Source organism: Triticum aestivum, chromosome 7B, assembly GCF_018294505.1.
Source record: "Triticum aestivum cultivar Chinese Spring chromosome 7B, IWGSC CS RefSeq v2.1, whole genome shotgun sequence".
NCBI classification, from domain to species: domain Eukaryota; kingdom Viridiplantae; phylum Streptophyta; class Magnoliopsida; order Poales; family Poaceae; genus Triticum; species Triticum aestivum.
The window spans coordinates 488447183-488463152 of NC_057813.1; the positions used below are offsets into that span (position 1 = coordinate 488447183).

At 48.7% G+C, this 15970-nt stretch overlaps 2 protein-coding genes across 2 annotated transcripts; both read left to right on the forward strand.

The window, feature by feature from the left end:
- The first annotated feature begins 8461 nt into the window (after nucleotides 1–8461).
- LOC123157394 (probable inactive leucine-rich repeat receptor kinase XIAO) lies at nucleotides 8462–10199 on the forward strand. Its single transcript, XM_044575670.1, has one exon. It carries the CDS (start codon nucleotides 8736–8738, stop codon nucleotides 9936–9938), a length of 1203 nt encoding a protein of 400 aa, XP_044431605.1. The 5' UTR covers nucleotides 8462–8735; the 3' UTR covers nucleotides 9939–10199.
- A 2578-nt stretch (nucleotides 10200–12777) lies between these two features.
- Nucleotides 12778–13667, forward strand: LOC123157690 (cysteine-rich and transmembrane domain-containing protein WIH2). Its single transcript, XM_044575929.1, has 3 exons — nucleotides 12778–12989; nucleotides 13080–13254; nucleotides 13349–13667. Exons 1-3 carry the CDS (start codon nucleotides 12974–12976, stop codon nucleotides 13392–13394), a joined length of 237 nt encoding a protein of 78 aa, XP_044431864.1. The 5' UTR covers nucleotides 12778–12973; the 3' UTR covers nucleotides 13395–13667.
- Nucleotides 13668–15970: the final 2303 nt, after the last annotated feature.

The window sequence follows — 15970 nt, forward strand, 5'->3', positions numbered from 1 at the left end:
CCCCTCCCGGTTGGGGGGGGGGGAGGGATTTCTTCTTCCTCCTCCTCATCTTTGTTGGAGGAGTGCGGCTCGGTGTCTTCGGACGTCACGTCCGATACAACCTTGCGCCGGAGACCTTTCCTGGTGCCCGTGGCCTTCTTCTCCGGCACCTCATGGGGCGCCGGAAACAACATCTTCGTTAGAAGAGACGATGTTGGATCTTCAGGTAGCGGAGCCGGACAGTCAATCCACTCCGCTATCGCTACCCAGTCCTGTTAAATTGGCATGGAGGCTTAGATTCCTCCCACGAATATGCTGGGGAAAGGCACATCTTGCAAAATATAAAAAACTTACCGGATTGGCGGGGCGCTTTGCACTGAGTCCGCGATCTTCGGTTATGGGCGGTGGTACCTTGGTGGGCTTGAACAGCACCTTCCAGACGTCTTCGTGCATCGTGTCGAAGAGCTCTCGCAGCGTCTGGTGTTCGGCCGGGTCAAACTCCCACATATTGTAAGCCCGTCTCTGACACGGAAGGATCCGGCGGATGAGCATGACCTAGACCACATTGACAAGCTTGATTTTCTTGCCTATCATATTTTGGACGCAGGTCTAAAGTCCGGTTAGCTCCACCGATGAGCCCCAGGCTAATCCCTTCTCTTTCTAGGAGGTGAGCCGCATGGGGATGTCGGATCGAAATTCGGGGGTCGCCTCCCAGTTGGTGTCACGCGGCTTGGTGATGTAGAACCACCCCGATTGCCACCCCTTCACGGTCTCCACGAAGGAGCCTTCGGGCCAGGTGACATTGGGCATCTTGCCCACCATGGCGCCTCCGCACTTCGCTTGCTGGCCAACCACCACCTTTGGCTTCACGTTGAAGGTCTTCAGCCATAGGCCGAAGTGGGGCGTAGTGCGGAGGAAGGCCTCACACACGATGATAAACACCGAGATGTTGAGGATAAAATTCGGGGCTAGATCATGGAAGTCCAGCCCGTAGTAGAACATAAGTCCGCGGACGAATGGGTGTAGGGAGAATCCCAGTCCGCGGACGAAGTGAGAGAGGAACACTACCCTCTCCTGGGGTTTCGGGGTAGGGACGATTTTCCCTTCAGCCGGAAGCCGGTGCGCGATATTTGCGGACAGGTATCCAGTCTCCCGAAGCTTCGTGATGTACTCCTCCGTAACAGAGGAGGCCATCCACTTGCCTCCCGCTCCGAACATGCTTGGAATGGCTTTATGGAGAAGGTGAGAACTTGGGTGCTGGAGCTCGAGCGAGGGATAATGGATGAGCAGAGGAACAAGAAGGCATGGGTGAAAAGGGGGAATCCTTATCTCTTTATAAAGGTGGTAGAAACCATGCGCCTCCCCACTTGCCCTGTAAACTCGCTTATTCCCCAAGCGTCGTGTTGATGGCGCGGTTGGGTTACCCACACCCGTATTGATGAGAATCCCGTGATAAGGGGACATGATCTCTGCTTTGACAAGACGTGCCAATGAAATCGCCTCGCAAGATGTTTAGTAGCAGGTTGAGAAAAACGATTCGAATAATGACCGGGCCGTGGCATGATGCCACGCTATGAAAAGTTGTCGGCAGATTAGATTTGTGGAATATTGTGCTCTCTACGGTGGTATGTGGAATTTTTTTTGCAGAGCCGGACACGATCCTTGTGTTCAAGATCTTCTATGGAGTATTCGGAGAAGGAACCCGCCTTGCAATGCCGAAGACAATCTGCGCGCCGGACTCATCGTCATTGAAGCCTGTTTCTGGGGCTACTGAGGGAGTCCTGGATTAGGGGGTCCTCGGACAGCCGAACTATGTACTTATGCCGGACTATTAGACTATGAAGATACGAGATTGAAGACTTCGTCCCGTGTCCAGGTGGGACTCTCCTTTGCGTGGAAGGCAAGCTTGGCAATTCGGATATATAGATTTCCTTCTCTGTAACTGACTCTGTGTAACCCTAGCCCCCTCCCGTGTCTATATAAACCGGAGAGTTTAGCCCGTAGGACAAGAACAATCATAATCATAGGCTAGCTTCTAGGGTTTAGCCTCTACAATTTCGTGGTAGATCAATTCTTGTAATACTCATATCATCAAGATCAATCAAGCAGAAAGTAGGGTATTACCTCCATAGAGAGGGCCCGAACCTGGGTAAACATTGTGTCCCCTGCCTCCTGTTACATTAGCCTTAGACGCACATTTCGAGACCCCCTACCCGAGATCCGCCGGTTTTGACATCGACAGAGATTTCAACCCACGAAGGGTAACGGTTGCGCGAGTCCATGGAGGGATCCACCCACGAAGGGTCCACGAAAAAGCAACCTTGTCTATCCAACCATGGCCATCGCCCATGAAGGACTTGCCTCACTAGGGTAGATCTTCATGACGTAGGCAATCTCCTTGCCCTTACAAACTCCTTGGTTCAACTCCACAATCTTGACGGAGGCTCCCAAGTGACACCTAACCAATCTAGGAGACACCACTCTCCAAAAGGTAATAGATGGTGTGTTGATGATGAACTCCTTGCTCTTGTGCTTCAAATGATAGTCTCCCCAACACTCAACTCTCTCTCACTGATTTGGGTATGGTGGAAAGATGATTTGAGTGGAAAGAAACTTGGGGAAGGTTAGAGATCAAGATTCTTGTGGTTGGAATGGAATGTCTTGGTCTCAACACATGGGTAGGTGGTTCTCTCTCAGAAAATGAATGCTAGAAGTGTAGGCACATTCTGATGGCTCTCTCCATAAATGAAGAGTGGGTGAGGGATATATATAGCCTCCACACAAAATCTAACCGTTACACACAGATACCCAAACTCGGTGGGACCGAATGATGAAACTCGGTCAGACCGATTCAGGTCAAATGAACGTTAGGCTTTTCGGTGGGACCGACATAGTCATCTCGGTGGGACCGATATGCTAGGGTTAGGGCATAACGTAATCTCGGTGTGACTGATTACATAAACTCGGTGTGACCGATTTCAGTAATAGGCACATAGAGAGTTGGTCAGGCAAACTCGATGGGACCAATCCGCTCACTTCGGTGGGAGCGAAGTGTTATGAAAGGGAAATAGTGAGCTTGCATTGTAGACTCGGTGGGACGGATTCACTCATTTTGGTTGGACCGAAATGTTACAAAAAGGAAACAGTGAGTTTGCAATCCCATCTTGGTGAGACCGAGATCCCTATCGGTGAGACCGAAGTGACTAGGGTTTGTGGCAGTGGCTATGTCAAATGAACTCGATGGCGCCGGATAGATCAAATCGGTGTGGCCGAATTTGACTTTTCGGATTAGGACATATGTGGAATTGAGAAAGTGGTTGAGGGTTTTGGAGCATATCACTAAGCATTTTGAGCAAGTAAGCCATTAAGCAACACCTCATCCCCTTTTAATAGTATTGGCTTTCTTATTGACTCAATGTGATCATGGATCACTTAAATGGAAAATGTAGAGTCTTAAGCTTGTTGCCAATATGTGTCCTTAGCATTTTGAGGTGTCCACATCTCTAGTCCATGCCATGCCAATCAATTAACTTTCTGAAATGATCATCTTGAAAGAGCATTAGTTCAATGAACTATATGTTGTTAAGAATTATCAAAACCACCCAGGGATTAGTTGCACTTTCAAAGAGTTGAACTCAAAGTTTGTCAACAAAGGAAAGACTACAGAATTCACCGGACGTTATGAGAAGATAAGAGATCACTGGCCTGCATTTGTGGCCTACAAGCAATCGGAGAAGGGTAAGAAAAGGTCACTAACAAATAAGAAAAATGATGCAAAGAAGCTGTATCACCATCACACGGGGTCAGGTGGCTACTACAAAGCCCGACCGTTGTGGGACAAAGTTGAGCAATACCTGCTTGCTAAAGGGGTCCAACCAGCGACATTGCACTGGCCAGATCATTCAAGGACTTGGTTCTTCGGGGTTGAGGGAACTTTGGACCCAGAAACAGGGGAGTGTCGTTGGACGGACGAGTAACTTGCAATACCCATCAAGAAGCTTCAGGCAGCAATCAAGGCAGCGCAGGAAGGGACGTTCATTCCCGACAGAGAGAAGGATGAGCTCATAGAGGCCCTCGGGAATCCTGAGCACCCTGGACGAACACGAGGCACACCAGGCTCCGTTCCGTGGGTGCATGAGTTTCCCGAGAGTGGTGGTTACAGAAGTCGAGAGAGAAAGAGGAAAGCGGAAGCAACCAAAAAGGAGAGGCTCAGTGCAAGATTAGCAAAGCTGGAGGAACTTAAGAGGCAGCGAGCTACCGGCCAACCATCTCAGCGGCACGAAGATCCTTGCTTTGATGCTGCCCTAGAATCTACCCCACCATCTCAGCGAAGAAGCAGCGTGGCTTCCATGGAGCTCGTTCAGCCTGATTTCACGGCTCCTTGCTACCCCGTGGATAGTATCACGGAGGCTGAACATTGCAAGCTAGTGACGAAATGCTAGAACCAGACCTTGAAGGCGGCGGTCTTTTCATTGCCGTCCGATTCCACATAGCTATGCTGTTGTGATGGTGGATGAAATAATGGAGGGATGTGAGGGCTGGAGCTTGACTACCCTATAGGTGAAGAGGAGATTCATCTGGAAAATGCTTTAAGGAGTACTTGTCTATGGAGAAAGGAGTACATCAACCTTCCAAACTAGAAGCCTCCTCCTCCTCCTCCTGCTCCATCGCATCAGGGCACTCCGCCTCCTCCTCCTCCTCCGGCGAGTGATCCGGGCACTCCGCCTCCTCCGGCGCGTGAGGGCACTCCGCCTCCTCCTCCGCCTTCTCTGGCACGTCGGAGCACTCTGCCTCCTCCTCCGCCTCATCCGGCGTGTCAGCGGACTCCGGCGCATCAGCAACGGCAGAATAGAGACGTCGCCGCTCCGGCGGCTAGCAGTACAAGAGGCGGGAAGAAAATCAGATTTGGTCCAAGCCTGAAGCCTCTTCCAAAGTTACCATATGAGAGGACTGACCATAAAACCAATGAAATCGTGTAAGCTGAAGTGCAGGCCCATTTTGTACGGAAACCTCCACTTCTGAAGGAAATGGTAGATCCGGTGAAAGCGAAGCGCACTCTTGATGCCCTAAAGCGACCACCACCGCCTCCACCGGATTCCAACTATGTCCGCTGTATTAAAAATACATATGAAGATGCGCAGTGGTCGGGAAGTACTTCCAGTGATGCAAGATTAGCACAACAAAGAAGTGAGAAAACAATTCCCCATCTTGGCAAACAGGCGAAGCAATCGTGTCCCCCGCTCAAGGTGTCTAGCGATATCGTCGCTAATCATCCGGGACTATTGCCCGGTACCAATCTTGGTGATGACCTGAGCAATGATGTAGAGTTTGAAACGTTAGAGGCAGTAGAGATCTTTAGATACGAATACGGGAAGCCTCTTGTCAAACCTGATCATCCTCTTCTAACAACGATGATGCGAAGATTGCATGAATGGTGGATGGATACCTGCAGGAAGTCTGGGAAGGATAGTATGATGGTGAGAAATAAAGATGAGCACGGCCTCATTGGAGTTGAGGTATTGCCTATTGAATTTGTGGAGTTATTTCAGTTATTCAATCAAGACGCCCTCGACAAACAACTCATGACTTGCTACTGTCTGTAAGTATACTTATGTAATTAAGTCTGTATAGCTCAGCTCTTTCATTACATGTATATATAATTATCCTCACTATATTATGCAGATTGAAGATCATCGAATGCAAAAAAGACAAATCTATGACATTGGGTTCATTAAACCAAATACCGTAAATGAATGGTTGGTTAAAAAGAGAGTCAAATATACTGAGGACAACTTGCTACAATCGTTACTTCGACATCAAAAAAAAAGGGGAAATACTTTTTCCTTACAACTTCAAGTGAGTGTTACTATCTTGTGCATATTCGGTTTCGCTTACTCAAGGTTATAGTAATGTAATTGATGAGTTATGCGTGCGCAGTTTTCACTTTATTCTGCTAGAGATTAAGCTTGACCGAGGAGTAGTAGTTGTCTTAGACTCGAGACGTAAAGATCCCCAAGAGTATGCGGACATGACTGCAATGCTCCAGAAGTAAGTTCAATCGATCATTATCGCACCATATCGTAACTTTCATTCATTTGCTGATATTAAGTAATCATTTCCTTTGCCTGGCAGGGTTTAGAAACAATTCACCGGAATGGTTCCGCGTCTGTAGAAGGAGCTGCGATTTACACAACCCAAAGTAAGTATTACAATACCATTATCATGCTTCATTATCAGTTTGATTGAACTCTATTCTCGTAAAGTGCTTGTGGCAGGAAGGCATGAATAATTTATGTGGATACTACGTTTACGAGTTCATCCGCCACTCGACCTCTGAGCGAGGCTACTCTGACAAACAATATGAAGTACGTAAACAATATTCACAATTTTGTTTTTATTACCATCAATTGTGTTGAGTTTCATTCATATATATGTTTTTACCCCCTTCTTTAAATTAGTTGTGGCAGATGCGGGATTAATTCCTACCACATGATCGCATACGAGCAATTCAACGGGAATTGACGGAATTCTTTCTTGACCACGCCATACATAAAGGCGGAGAATGCCATGTGGAAGTTGAAATTGATTTTAGATGTTAGGGATTGTAAGAGATGTTATATTGTATATATGTAGTAGTGTTGGATAGATATATACGGAAATTTGTTGCTCGACCAAACTCGGAGAAAGAGAGGTCACTTCTCTCTGTATATGTTCATGACGATCTTGTGTAATTAATGGTTCCTTCATTTGCTTACTAACTAGCGTGTCGAGTTCTCTCTATACGTACAGTAGTTAGCGTCGATCAAGCACGGAGGAAGAGAGGTCACTTCTCTCTATTAGCTAGCTAACACTATGAACCCCCCCCCCCCTTCAAAAGAAAATCCAACGCGTGCGTGCTGCTGACGCGTTGTTGCCTTTTGGTCCCGGTTGGTGTTACCAACCAGGAGTAAAGGTCCTCCTGCCTGGGCGCCCCGCGGCGGCCACGTGGAGCCCCTTCTGTCCCGATTCGTAAGCAAACCGGGACTAAAAGTTTGGGGCTTTATTTCCGTTTGATTTGCCCCGGTTTCAGAACCGGGACTAAAGACCCTCTGGAACCGGGATTCGTACCCTTTTTTCTACTAGTGAACGGCTCTCGTGGGCGTGTGTCCGCGATGTCTTGAAAAGTCAGCTGCACTTTTTAGAATTTGGTCAGATTTATTATCAAAGTTCACCAAAGTATAAAACACCTCAAACATAATAAAAATTACATCGAGATATTGAGACCAGCGAACAATCACAAGCGGCTGTTCGATAATGTCGCGGCTCTGTGCGGGCTTACCAAGCCCGGTGGCAGCAAGGTCAGGAGAGAGGAGGGGAGAGGCTGTCGGCGGTATAGGGTTTGGACTTTGGAGCCGCCCGAGTCGCCCAAGGAGGGACGCAGGGGCGAAGAGGGCGCGAGCTACCAAGTCAACCTTATCGACACATTCACGAGCTCACTAAAGGGAGCATGCAATGCAGCAGCGGCCGGCTCAGAGGCATGCACGCACCAATGCGCTACTGATTTTGTACAGACCAGACCTGAGATACAACACTAGTGTCGCGCGCGATCTGGAGCTGCCTACATGAAAACTGAAATCCAGCGGGACACGTACAGTTTCTGTACACTAACCAGCAGCGAGGCGTCCTCGATGCAGGAGCCCTTCAGCTAACCTGCTGGCCGTTGTAGTAAATTGACACCTCTTGCGACAAGTATTTATGCACCATGTCCCCGGCCTGCATGGCCGAACGAAGCAAAAAAGAAACAACAACGTACCCGAAGCCGCGTCGAGATCGGGCAATATCAGTACTAACAGCCATAGATCAAGGCCGAACCATGCAGCTGCACTTACAGTCTGTCTGTGTGTTCACATTTACAAATTGTACGCTTTAGAGTTGGATTATGTATTCTACTGTTGATCTCTGTATTTGGATGGATTACATGCGGGGGTTGCATTCACGCACGCACCTGTATGGCTTCAGTCTTTGTGATTTGTCATAGCACCCATGGACTTAGCATCATGTCATGCACACTTGGAGTTCACTGCACTGGAAGCTAGCTAAGCTAGCAGCAGGCCATGCTATCTAGGGAACGGAGATGAGAAAGGTGGTGAACCAAGAGCCATGGTTATTCTACTTAACCTGATGCTGGGACATTAGAGTAAAGCAGGGACAAGTAATGCACTTTTTGTCTCTCTTGTTCCAACCCATCATTAGGAAGGAACAAACAAACCACAACCAAACAAGCGCAGTGGAGATAGATAGATGCTCATCCCAAATGCTGTGCCAAATCCTCTCGCTTTTCTCCTTCCTGAAAATAAACGGCATGGCATCCTCTCACCTTTTGGCTTTTGCCTCTCTTCTCCCCAGGAAAGCTGGACAATCATCAGGACCAGGACCCGAATTAAAATGTGGTTGTTCTCTTGCTATTCACTCCTCACCATTGACGTCCATGGCTCTGCGCCCCTGCCTCCATCTGCAGCACGGCTTTCAAAGCGCACCGCACTCCAAAAATTAACCTCTGGCAATTGGGCCCACCGAGCAGGGTGTCCCACTTGTCCGTGAGCGACAGTATGCAGTCGGGTGGGACCCGCCACACCTCACCACGCGCATGGTTATCAAGGCAGAGCCCCATCCCCAGCGCGTTCTTCACCACCCAACGCCGCGCTGAACTCCTTCTCCGGCAGCGACGCTTTCCTTACTGATACACCACCGCCTCGCGGCCTCGCCTCGAGAGCCCAATGGCCGCGCGCATGACGCGGCGCCCTGTCGTCTTGCTGCTCCTCGCTGCCGCCATTCTCGCGGTTGCGGTACAGCCGGCGGCAGCGACGCTGCATCCGGTGGACTACCTGGCGCTGCAGGCCGTCCGGCGCGCGCTCTCCGACCTGCCGGGCTCCGGCTTCTTCGCTTCGTGGGACTTCACCGGAGACCCCTGCGGCTTCGCGGGGGTCTCCTGCTCCGGCGACGGCCGGGTCGTCACGCTGGCCCTCGGGGACCCGCGAGCCGGCGCACCGGGCCTCTCGGGCGCATTCCCCTCTGCCGCGCTCGCGCGTCTCTCCGCGCTTAGCTCGCTCTCGCTCGTCCCCGGCCGCGTATCCGGGGGGTTATCCTCCGCCGTCGCGGCGCTCCCGTCGCTCCGCTTCCTCGCTTTGTCTGGGAACCTCATCTCCGGCAACCTCCCCGGAGCATTCTCCCCTGCTCTTCGGACGGTTGATCTCAGCAAGAACTCCTTCTCCGGCAGGATACCCTCGTCGCTGCTCCATATCAGGAGTCTCCGAACGCTCGTCCTCTCCCACAACTCCCTCTCCGGCGAGATCCCCAAGACTGTGAGTTCGCCGCTGGTCCACCTCGACCTCAGGAACAATCGCCTATCCGGCGGCGTACCGCCGCTCCCGATGACGGTCGTGTACCTCAGTCTCGCCGGGAACAGGCTCTCCGGCCGCGTGGGCGGCGTCCTTCGCAGACTGACGAGGCTGTCGTTTCTTGACCTCGGCGGGAACTGGTTCTCCGGCGAGGTGCCCGGAGAAGTTTTCTCGTTCCGGATTGGGTACCTGCAGCTGCGCAAGAATGCCTTCTCTGGCGAGCTCCGGCCGGCGGGGAGGTTGCCTTCGGGCGCCACGGTGGACCTCAGCCACAACGCGCTATCCGGGCGGGTGCCGGCGGAGCTGGCGAGCGCGGCCGCAGTGTACCTGAACGGGAACAAGTTTGCTGGCGCGGTGCCGGCGGAGATTGTGGCGGCGGCGGAGGGCGGGCGCATGCGGGTGCTCTTCCTTCAAGACAACTTCCTGACCGGCATCAGCATGCGCGGCGTGCCGTCGAACGCAGCGGTATGTGCACACTGGAACTGTGTTGCGCCGCCGCCAACCGTGGTGGCCGCGTGCCCCGCCAAGGGCGGCAGGGGCCGGCGCCGGCCGCCGGCTCAGTGCGGCGGGAGGAGGGGGTAAGGAAGGAAATGTTTAAGGCTTCTGGGGTGGTTTAGTGGGTAATGATGGTGTCATAGCTCATGACACAGGTGAAAAAACAATTTTTGGTGTATATTTTGTGATCTTCCTTTAGATATACGGCCGTAGTTTGTCAGTTTTACACATGTAAGGTGGATCTGGTGTGTTTCAGACTTTCAGTAGAGAAACTTTGTGCACAGAAATGTTCGGCCCTGCTATGTTATCTCTAGTGATTTGTTGCTCAATGGTTCGAATTGTTACAAAGTGCATCTCGTATTGACTAGTAATTGTACCAGTTGTTCTGCAATTATTCTTAGTGAACTACGTACTACTCCTCTGCAATTTCGATACGGAGGGGTATTATTCTGTACATTGCAGGACTGTAGAATAATTCAGCACAATTGGACGTAGGGTGCTACGCGGTTTATGAATGGAGTAACTGGTTTGCTACATTTGGTCTCGAATCCTAGTTGTGCAGGGTGGTTGGTATTTCCTCCGTTCGAAAATGTTTGTCATCAAAATGGATAAGAAAGGATGTATCTAGGCCGTGTTCGGAATCCATCCTCTCTGCTTCCACTCCGCGGAGTTGTGGTGCTCAATTTAGGCCGCTCCGTAAAAATGAGCTAGAGGCTCGTGCGCTTCGGAGCGGAGTGGAGGGAGCGGAGAGGAGCCGAACACGGCCCTAAAATGACAAGTATTTCCGGGACGGAGAGAGTAGTTTGGAAGTAGAAAAACGAAAAACACACAGATGTATTGTTCTTCTCTAATTTGATGGCTTGGGTCAGAAACACTACCAAAGCATATTCTCATGTGAACATTGCCAGGCAAGTTAAACAACAACTCTCATCCCTTTTTCACTTGTTCTTCCCTCCTTTCTCCTTTGCACAACACTTTGGGAAGTGAAGAAGAACTCACCAGAATGATCTACGGTATCTCCAACAACAATCTACAAAAAACCTCCCGCATCCCTGTCCGCGGATACGGATGCGGAAGGCAGCCATCCAACGCTAATCACATACATTTTCACAACAACTCAAATCAATCGGACGAAATTCGTGCAGGATTTCATGCAAACTCGACCGGATTTCATACAAACATGACAGATTTCATACAAACCAGACACAAACGGTTACATTGTGGATATATATTTTGACTAAAAGGTTAAAACTATGTGCACGTACAGTCGCGCAGAGCTCCACTCCCATGGTGCAGATACACTACACTAGTCTATGGCTGGCCGTCTAGAGCGGTTCGGACTCCCGCAAACCTCTCATATTTTTGTCTCCGATTTGTAAGAGAAATCGCGTCCGGATCGCTCCACGGCCGGTCGGCATTGAACGACTTCCGCTGTCCAGACAGTTACAGGAGGTTTGTAAGTCGGCCTTGGAGATGCCCTTAACAGTCTCTCATCTCGGATTCTACTTGTCGATCTTGCTTTCTGTCTGTATGTGTGTGTTTTCAACCTTTGGACAAAGCTCCGAACAAAGTTACAGGATCTTTTCACTTTCTGCATCATGACCTCTACCAAATCTTTCCTTCGCCCACAGAGCACTAGATGAGCAGAATGATGCTTGTATAGTTATGTACGCAAGAAGGCAGCAATTATGCATGTCTTGGCATGGGTGTTCTGAATAATCATCAAGGTGGAGTACTTACTTTCTGCAGCACTACCAAACCCGTATCTGTATGTACCATCTTCTTCTTCTTCTTCCATGGACCAAGTCTGTGGAATTATCCATCCTTGTTTTTTTTTTTTTGAACCGGGCTTTACCCCTTTCCATTGCAAAGAACGGAAATACAACCAGTTCGAGCGAGAATGTCAGGAGGAGGGAAAGAAGTAAAGCGAGTTCAAGCACTACCAGGAAATCCACCATACTCGCTCGCCATCGAAACGAGTATCATGGGGCAAAAACCTGGTAGCACAACATAACATCTATCCTATTACAATCTCAAAAGCTCAAGATCAAGTATCAGAACACAGCTGCAAAGTCAAGTACTCAGATGGTAATCTTCACCGAGAGAATCCAGCATCGAGGTTGCGCGCCCGTCTTCCTTTCAAGCGCCCTGGATTGGTTGCTTGACAGCGCCACACACCTTCATCAGCTTCATCGTGCCAGTCCTGGTCATCTCGGCTCCGGAACGAAGATCTTTGGCGTCCTCCCCTTGCTGTAGCCCTGTTCAGTAAAGTAGAAAGGAACACAGAGAAAACACAATCTCAAAAGGAGTCTTGATTTGTTTTTTTTCAAAGGTAGCTCGGTTGCGCGCCAACCAAATCGCCCAACATACAGCCGCCAGACCTACTGTGTAAAACTTATGTTTCCCTGTTAATCTCTGGAAAGTAATTAGATGATGGATCAATCAAATGATGTTTCCTCTTGCTCATAACATGCGCACGCGCTGGGGTTCAGTTGCAGAGAGTGGCAGTCAGCTAGGTGAGTGCTGTGGCAGTGCCATCTTTAGCCCTGCATGTCTTGGCGTTGCCGCTACGCACGGCTGGATTGGAACTCCTCTGCCTGGCATCTTTAGCCCTGTGGCAGTGCTCCGTCGTGGCATGCACCGATTCGTCCTCGCCTGGCATCTGGATGCAGTTGACCAGCTACGGGTACGCTATTTGATTTGATGCAGCACGCCGGCCCTCGTCGACGACGAAGGTTCGCCGCGGATAAGCACGGCGAGGGAGGAAGGAAGGAAGGAAGGAAGGACGGAACCGTCACCTGCAGGCTGCAGCCGAGCCACCGACCCACGAGAGAGACGCCTCGCCATTGCCGCGTGGATTTCTTCATTTAGTCTAAGGAATCCGTCAACCAGTCTCTGTCTGACTGTCAGGCAAGACGACGCGTCTAAGCAAACCGACCGGACGCCGCAAACGTATGTGCATCTCTTTATAAGTAGACGCTCGATTGATGCAGTTTCCACTCCATCCCGTTCTATCCGATCCTAGCTGATTCGTCCTCCTCATCCTCTCTATCCTTCTTGATTGGTATCCGTTCATCCCGTCACAACTCAGAGGAACAGACAGAGTTTTCGCTAACTCGATCATGAGCTACCAGCAGGGTACGTACCAAGCTACCAGTAGAAATCGCCAGCGAGCATTTTTGGTTCATGAATTCTGAGTGGTCTTTTTTGTTTCCTCCGGTTACGCAGGATACCCGCCGCCGGGCACTGCAGCAGCGTACCCTCCGCCGGGCCACCAGCAGCAGGCCTACGTCGCGCCGCCTCCGGCTATGTACCAGCAGGATCAACAGTACCCTCCTGCCGGCGCCGACACCACCAGCCGCGGCGGACACGGCCACGGTGGCGATGGCTTCTTGAAAGGATGGTAATTTCTCTCCCTTGATCTGAATTCTCACTCGTCTCCGTAGCCTCATTTCTAATGATCTGATAATGATCGTCTTCCTCTTGTGTTGTTGCAGCTGCGCGGCGCTGTGCTGCTGCTGCCTCCTCGACGCCTGCTTCTGATCGACTTCGTCCCATGTTGTTCCACCGGCACGATCAGGCGTGGCAGATAGATTATATAGAGTATCGTCATACTTATTTTGCTTCTTTTTTAACGTGGTTGATGTGTTGAGTACTTGTCCCAGAACAAGTTTTTTTTTCTTTTTTTTTAGAAGCAGAACAAGATTTCTTGTGTGTGATAAAAAAAAATTAACAAGTTCCTGTGTGTGATAGATAGACATGTGAGATTTATCCGATGGCCTTATGGAATGTATATTTTCTTGGTGTTTTCTTTTATGATAACTTGTCGCATTTATTTAATGAAGTTCAGGATCTCGTCTGAGACCACCTCCAAAATACAATGTGGTTGGTGGCACATTTAACCACCTTGCAAAGTTCATCACCCACACTATTTTAGCTAACCTATGAGTGGCAACATTTGCTGTCATTCTTACTCAAGAAACCTTCCAGTCTTCATAAGCACGCAGCATACCTTTAATTTCTTCTATCACCGGCCTTGCGACAGAGAGATTTCTCTCTTGATTATTGAGCATACCTACGACAGACTTGCAGTCCAGCTCGACGTGGATTCTTTTGAAATCCATCTCTGTCGCCACCTCGATAGCTCTCCAACATGCCAGAATTTCAGAAGTGTGGTTTTTCACTTTTCAGAGCTCAAGCTCTAGCCCTGTGCGTTCGGTTTATTCGGTTTACATGGTTCGGTTTATATGGTTTTTCGGTATGTACGGTATTAATACTTCGGTAAATACGGTATGAAATTAAAATACGGTTCGGTTTCGGTATATACCAAATTATTTCGGTATGGTTTCGGTATATACCATAGAAACCAAAGTTGACGCGAATTTGAAAATGACGTAATAATAATTTGCAAATTTATGACTCAAAACACATTCTATTTTACACAAATAGTATATGACTATATATATAAGTATATATGCATGCATTGATTCATCTGTTGATGGTTATGGACGTGCTTAGCATTTTAAAAAGAGAAAAATGACAATGTTACAAGAAAAATGTTGGTGCTTAGTAGTGAATTTGACTCATGTACAAGAAAAATGACAACTTGTACGGTTGTTCATCTCAAAAAATATAAATTTATCTTTTACTTCGGTTTATTCGGTTAACCATTCGGTTTTTCGGTATATACCATAAAAACCAAAGTTCAAATCGGTATGAAAAGTTCATACCATACCGAAACCAGAAACCATAAAAACAAAAAAAATCGGTTCGGTTCGGTTTATTTTCGGTATGGTTTTTCGGTTCGGTTTTAAAATGCACAGAGTGATCAAGCTCCATGGTACTCCCATGAACAGTAAAATTAAAAAATAGTACAAAATCTGAAACTTTGTAAGAGTGATTGTGACCAAATGTTGTAATTTCCTGCATATTTTATTTTCGTGGCCAAATAACATTTTAGGAGCCCGTACAGAAAATAAAAAAACAGTTGGTGCTCAAACTTGTGTGTACTGTTGAGCAGAACCTTTTTTTGAGCTCCTCAGATGTCATATAGGCACCAAAGTTTGCAAGCACTTAAAATTTTTGGTCGTAAACAATGTCACAAAATATCACATTTTTTTTAAAAAAAATAACTATTTTTATTTTACTGTTCATGAGGGCTCGAGCTGTACTAGCACTTTCTGGAATCTCAGTCTTCGGTATACGGGAATTTCAGAGGAACATTTGGAGGATTAGTTTCCGTAGGAATTTTCGCCCATATTATGTTCGGTTTGAAGGAATCTAGGATGTGCATTCCACTGGAAAGTCATGCTAGCCTGTACTTTTCACAGGAAATTAAAACTCCAGTAGAACTTCGTGTTCTGGCGGAGGCCCGAGGCTAAGCGCAGAGCTGCAGTCTAGCCGAATAAACAGTGCAGCTGTACAGAGCTGTGAGAGGCCCCGTCAACCTTGTTGTGAACAATAAAAAATGCTATAAACTAATTAATCAACACTCAATGCCCACCCTCCCATGGTACTGAACAGTGTCAAATTGGGCTGGTCTAAGGCTTTTTTCCTGCAAACCGAACAATCCAATTTTTTTGCTTCCTACATTTGAAGGCTCCATAGGTTTCCTATTCACACACTACTCTATTCCTGTGCAGTTATTTTTTCCATTGTTTTTTCTACCTCTATACCGAACGGAGCCTAAATGGCAAGCGGCAACTTTGAAGGTGCCATTGTGATCTCTGATAACTACACCACCACTACCCTTCACGCCAAATCTGGACACCGCCGCGTCAGAGTTGACCATCATCCATCCAGGCGTCGGTGTGTTCCATCTCTCCGTCATCGGCATCGTACTTAAAAGCACATGCCTCACCTATGCTGACCTCCATTCTTCTATGTGTGTGCACACTAAATTCATTGTTTCATATGGAGGAGCTATGCGCTTACCATCCTTTGCATCATTCTGGGGCGCCAACCACAGGCCATAGACTGCCTGCACCATCGCTTTCTTTTCATTGGCCGCAGCTTCGCCAAACCAATCCAGGAGCCAACTCGCAAGAGTGCTCTAGGAGTCACCCTACACCAGTGGGATCACCACTGACAGTGGCGGAGCTAGCAGAGAACATCAGGGG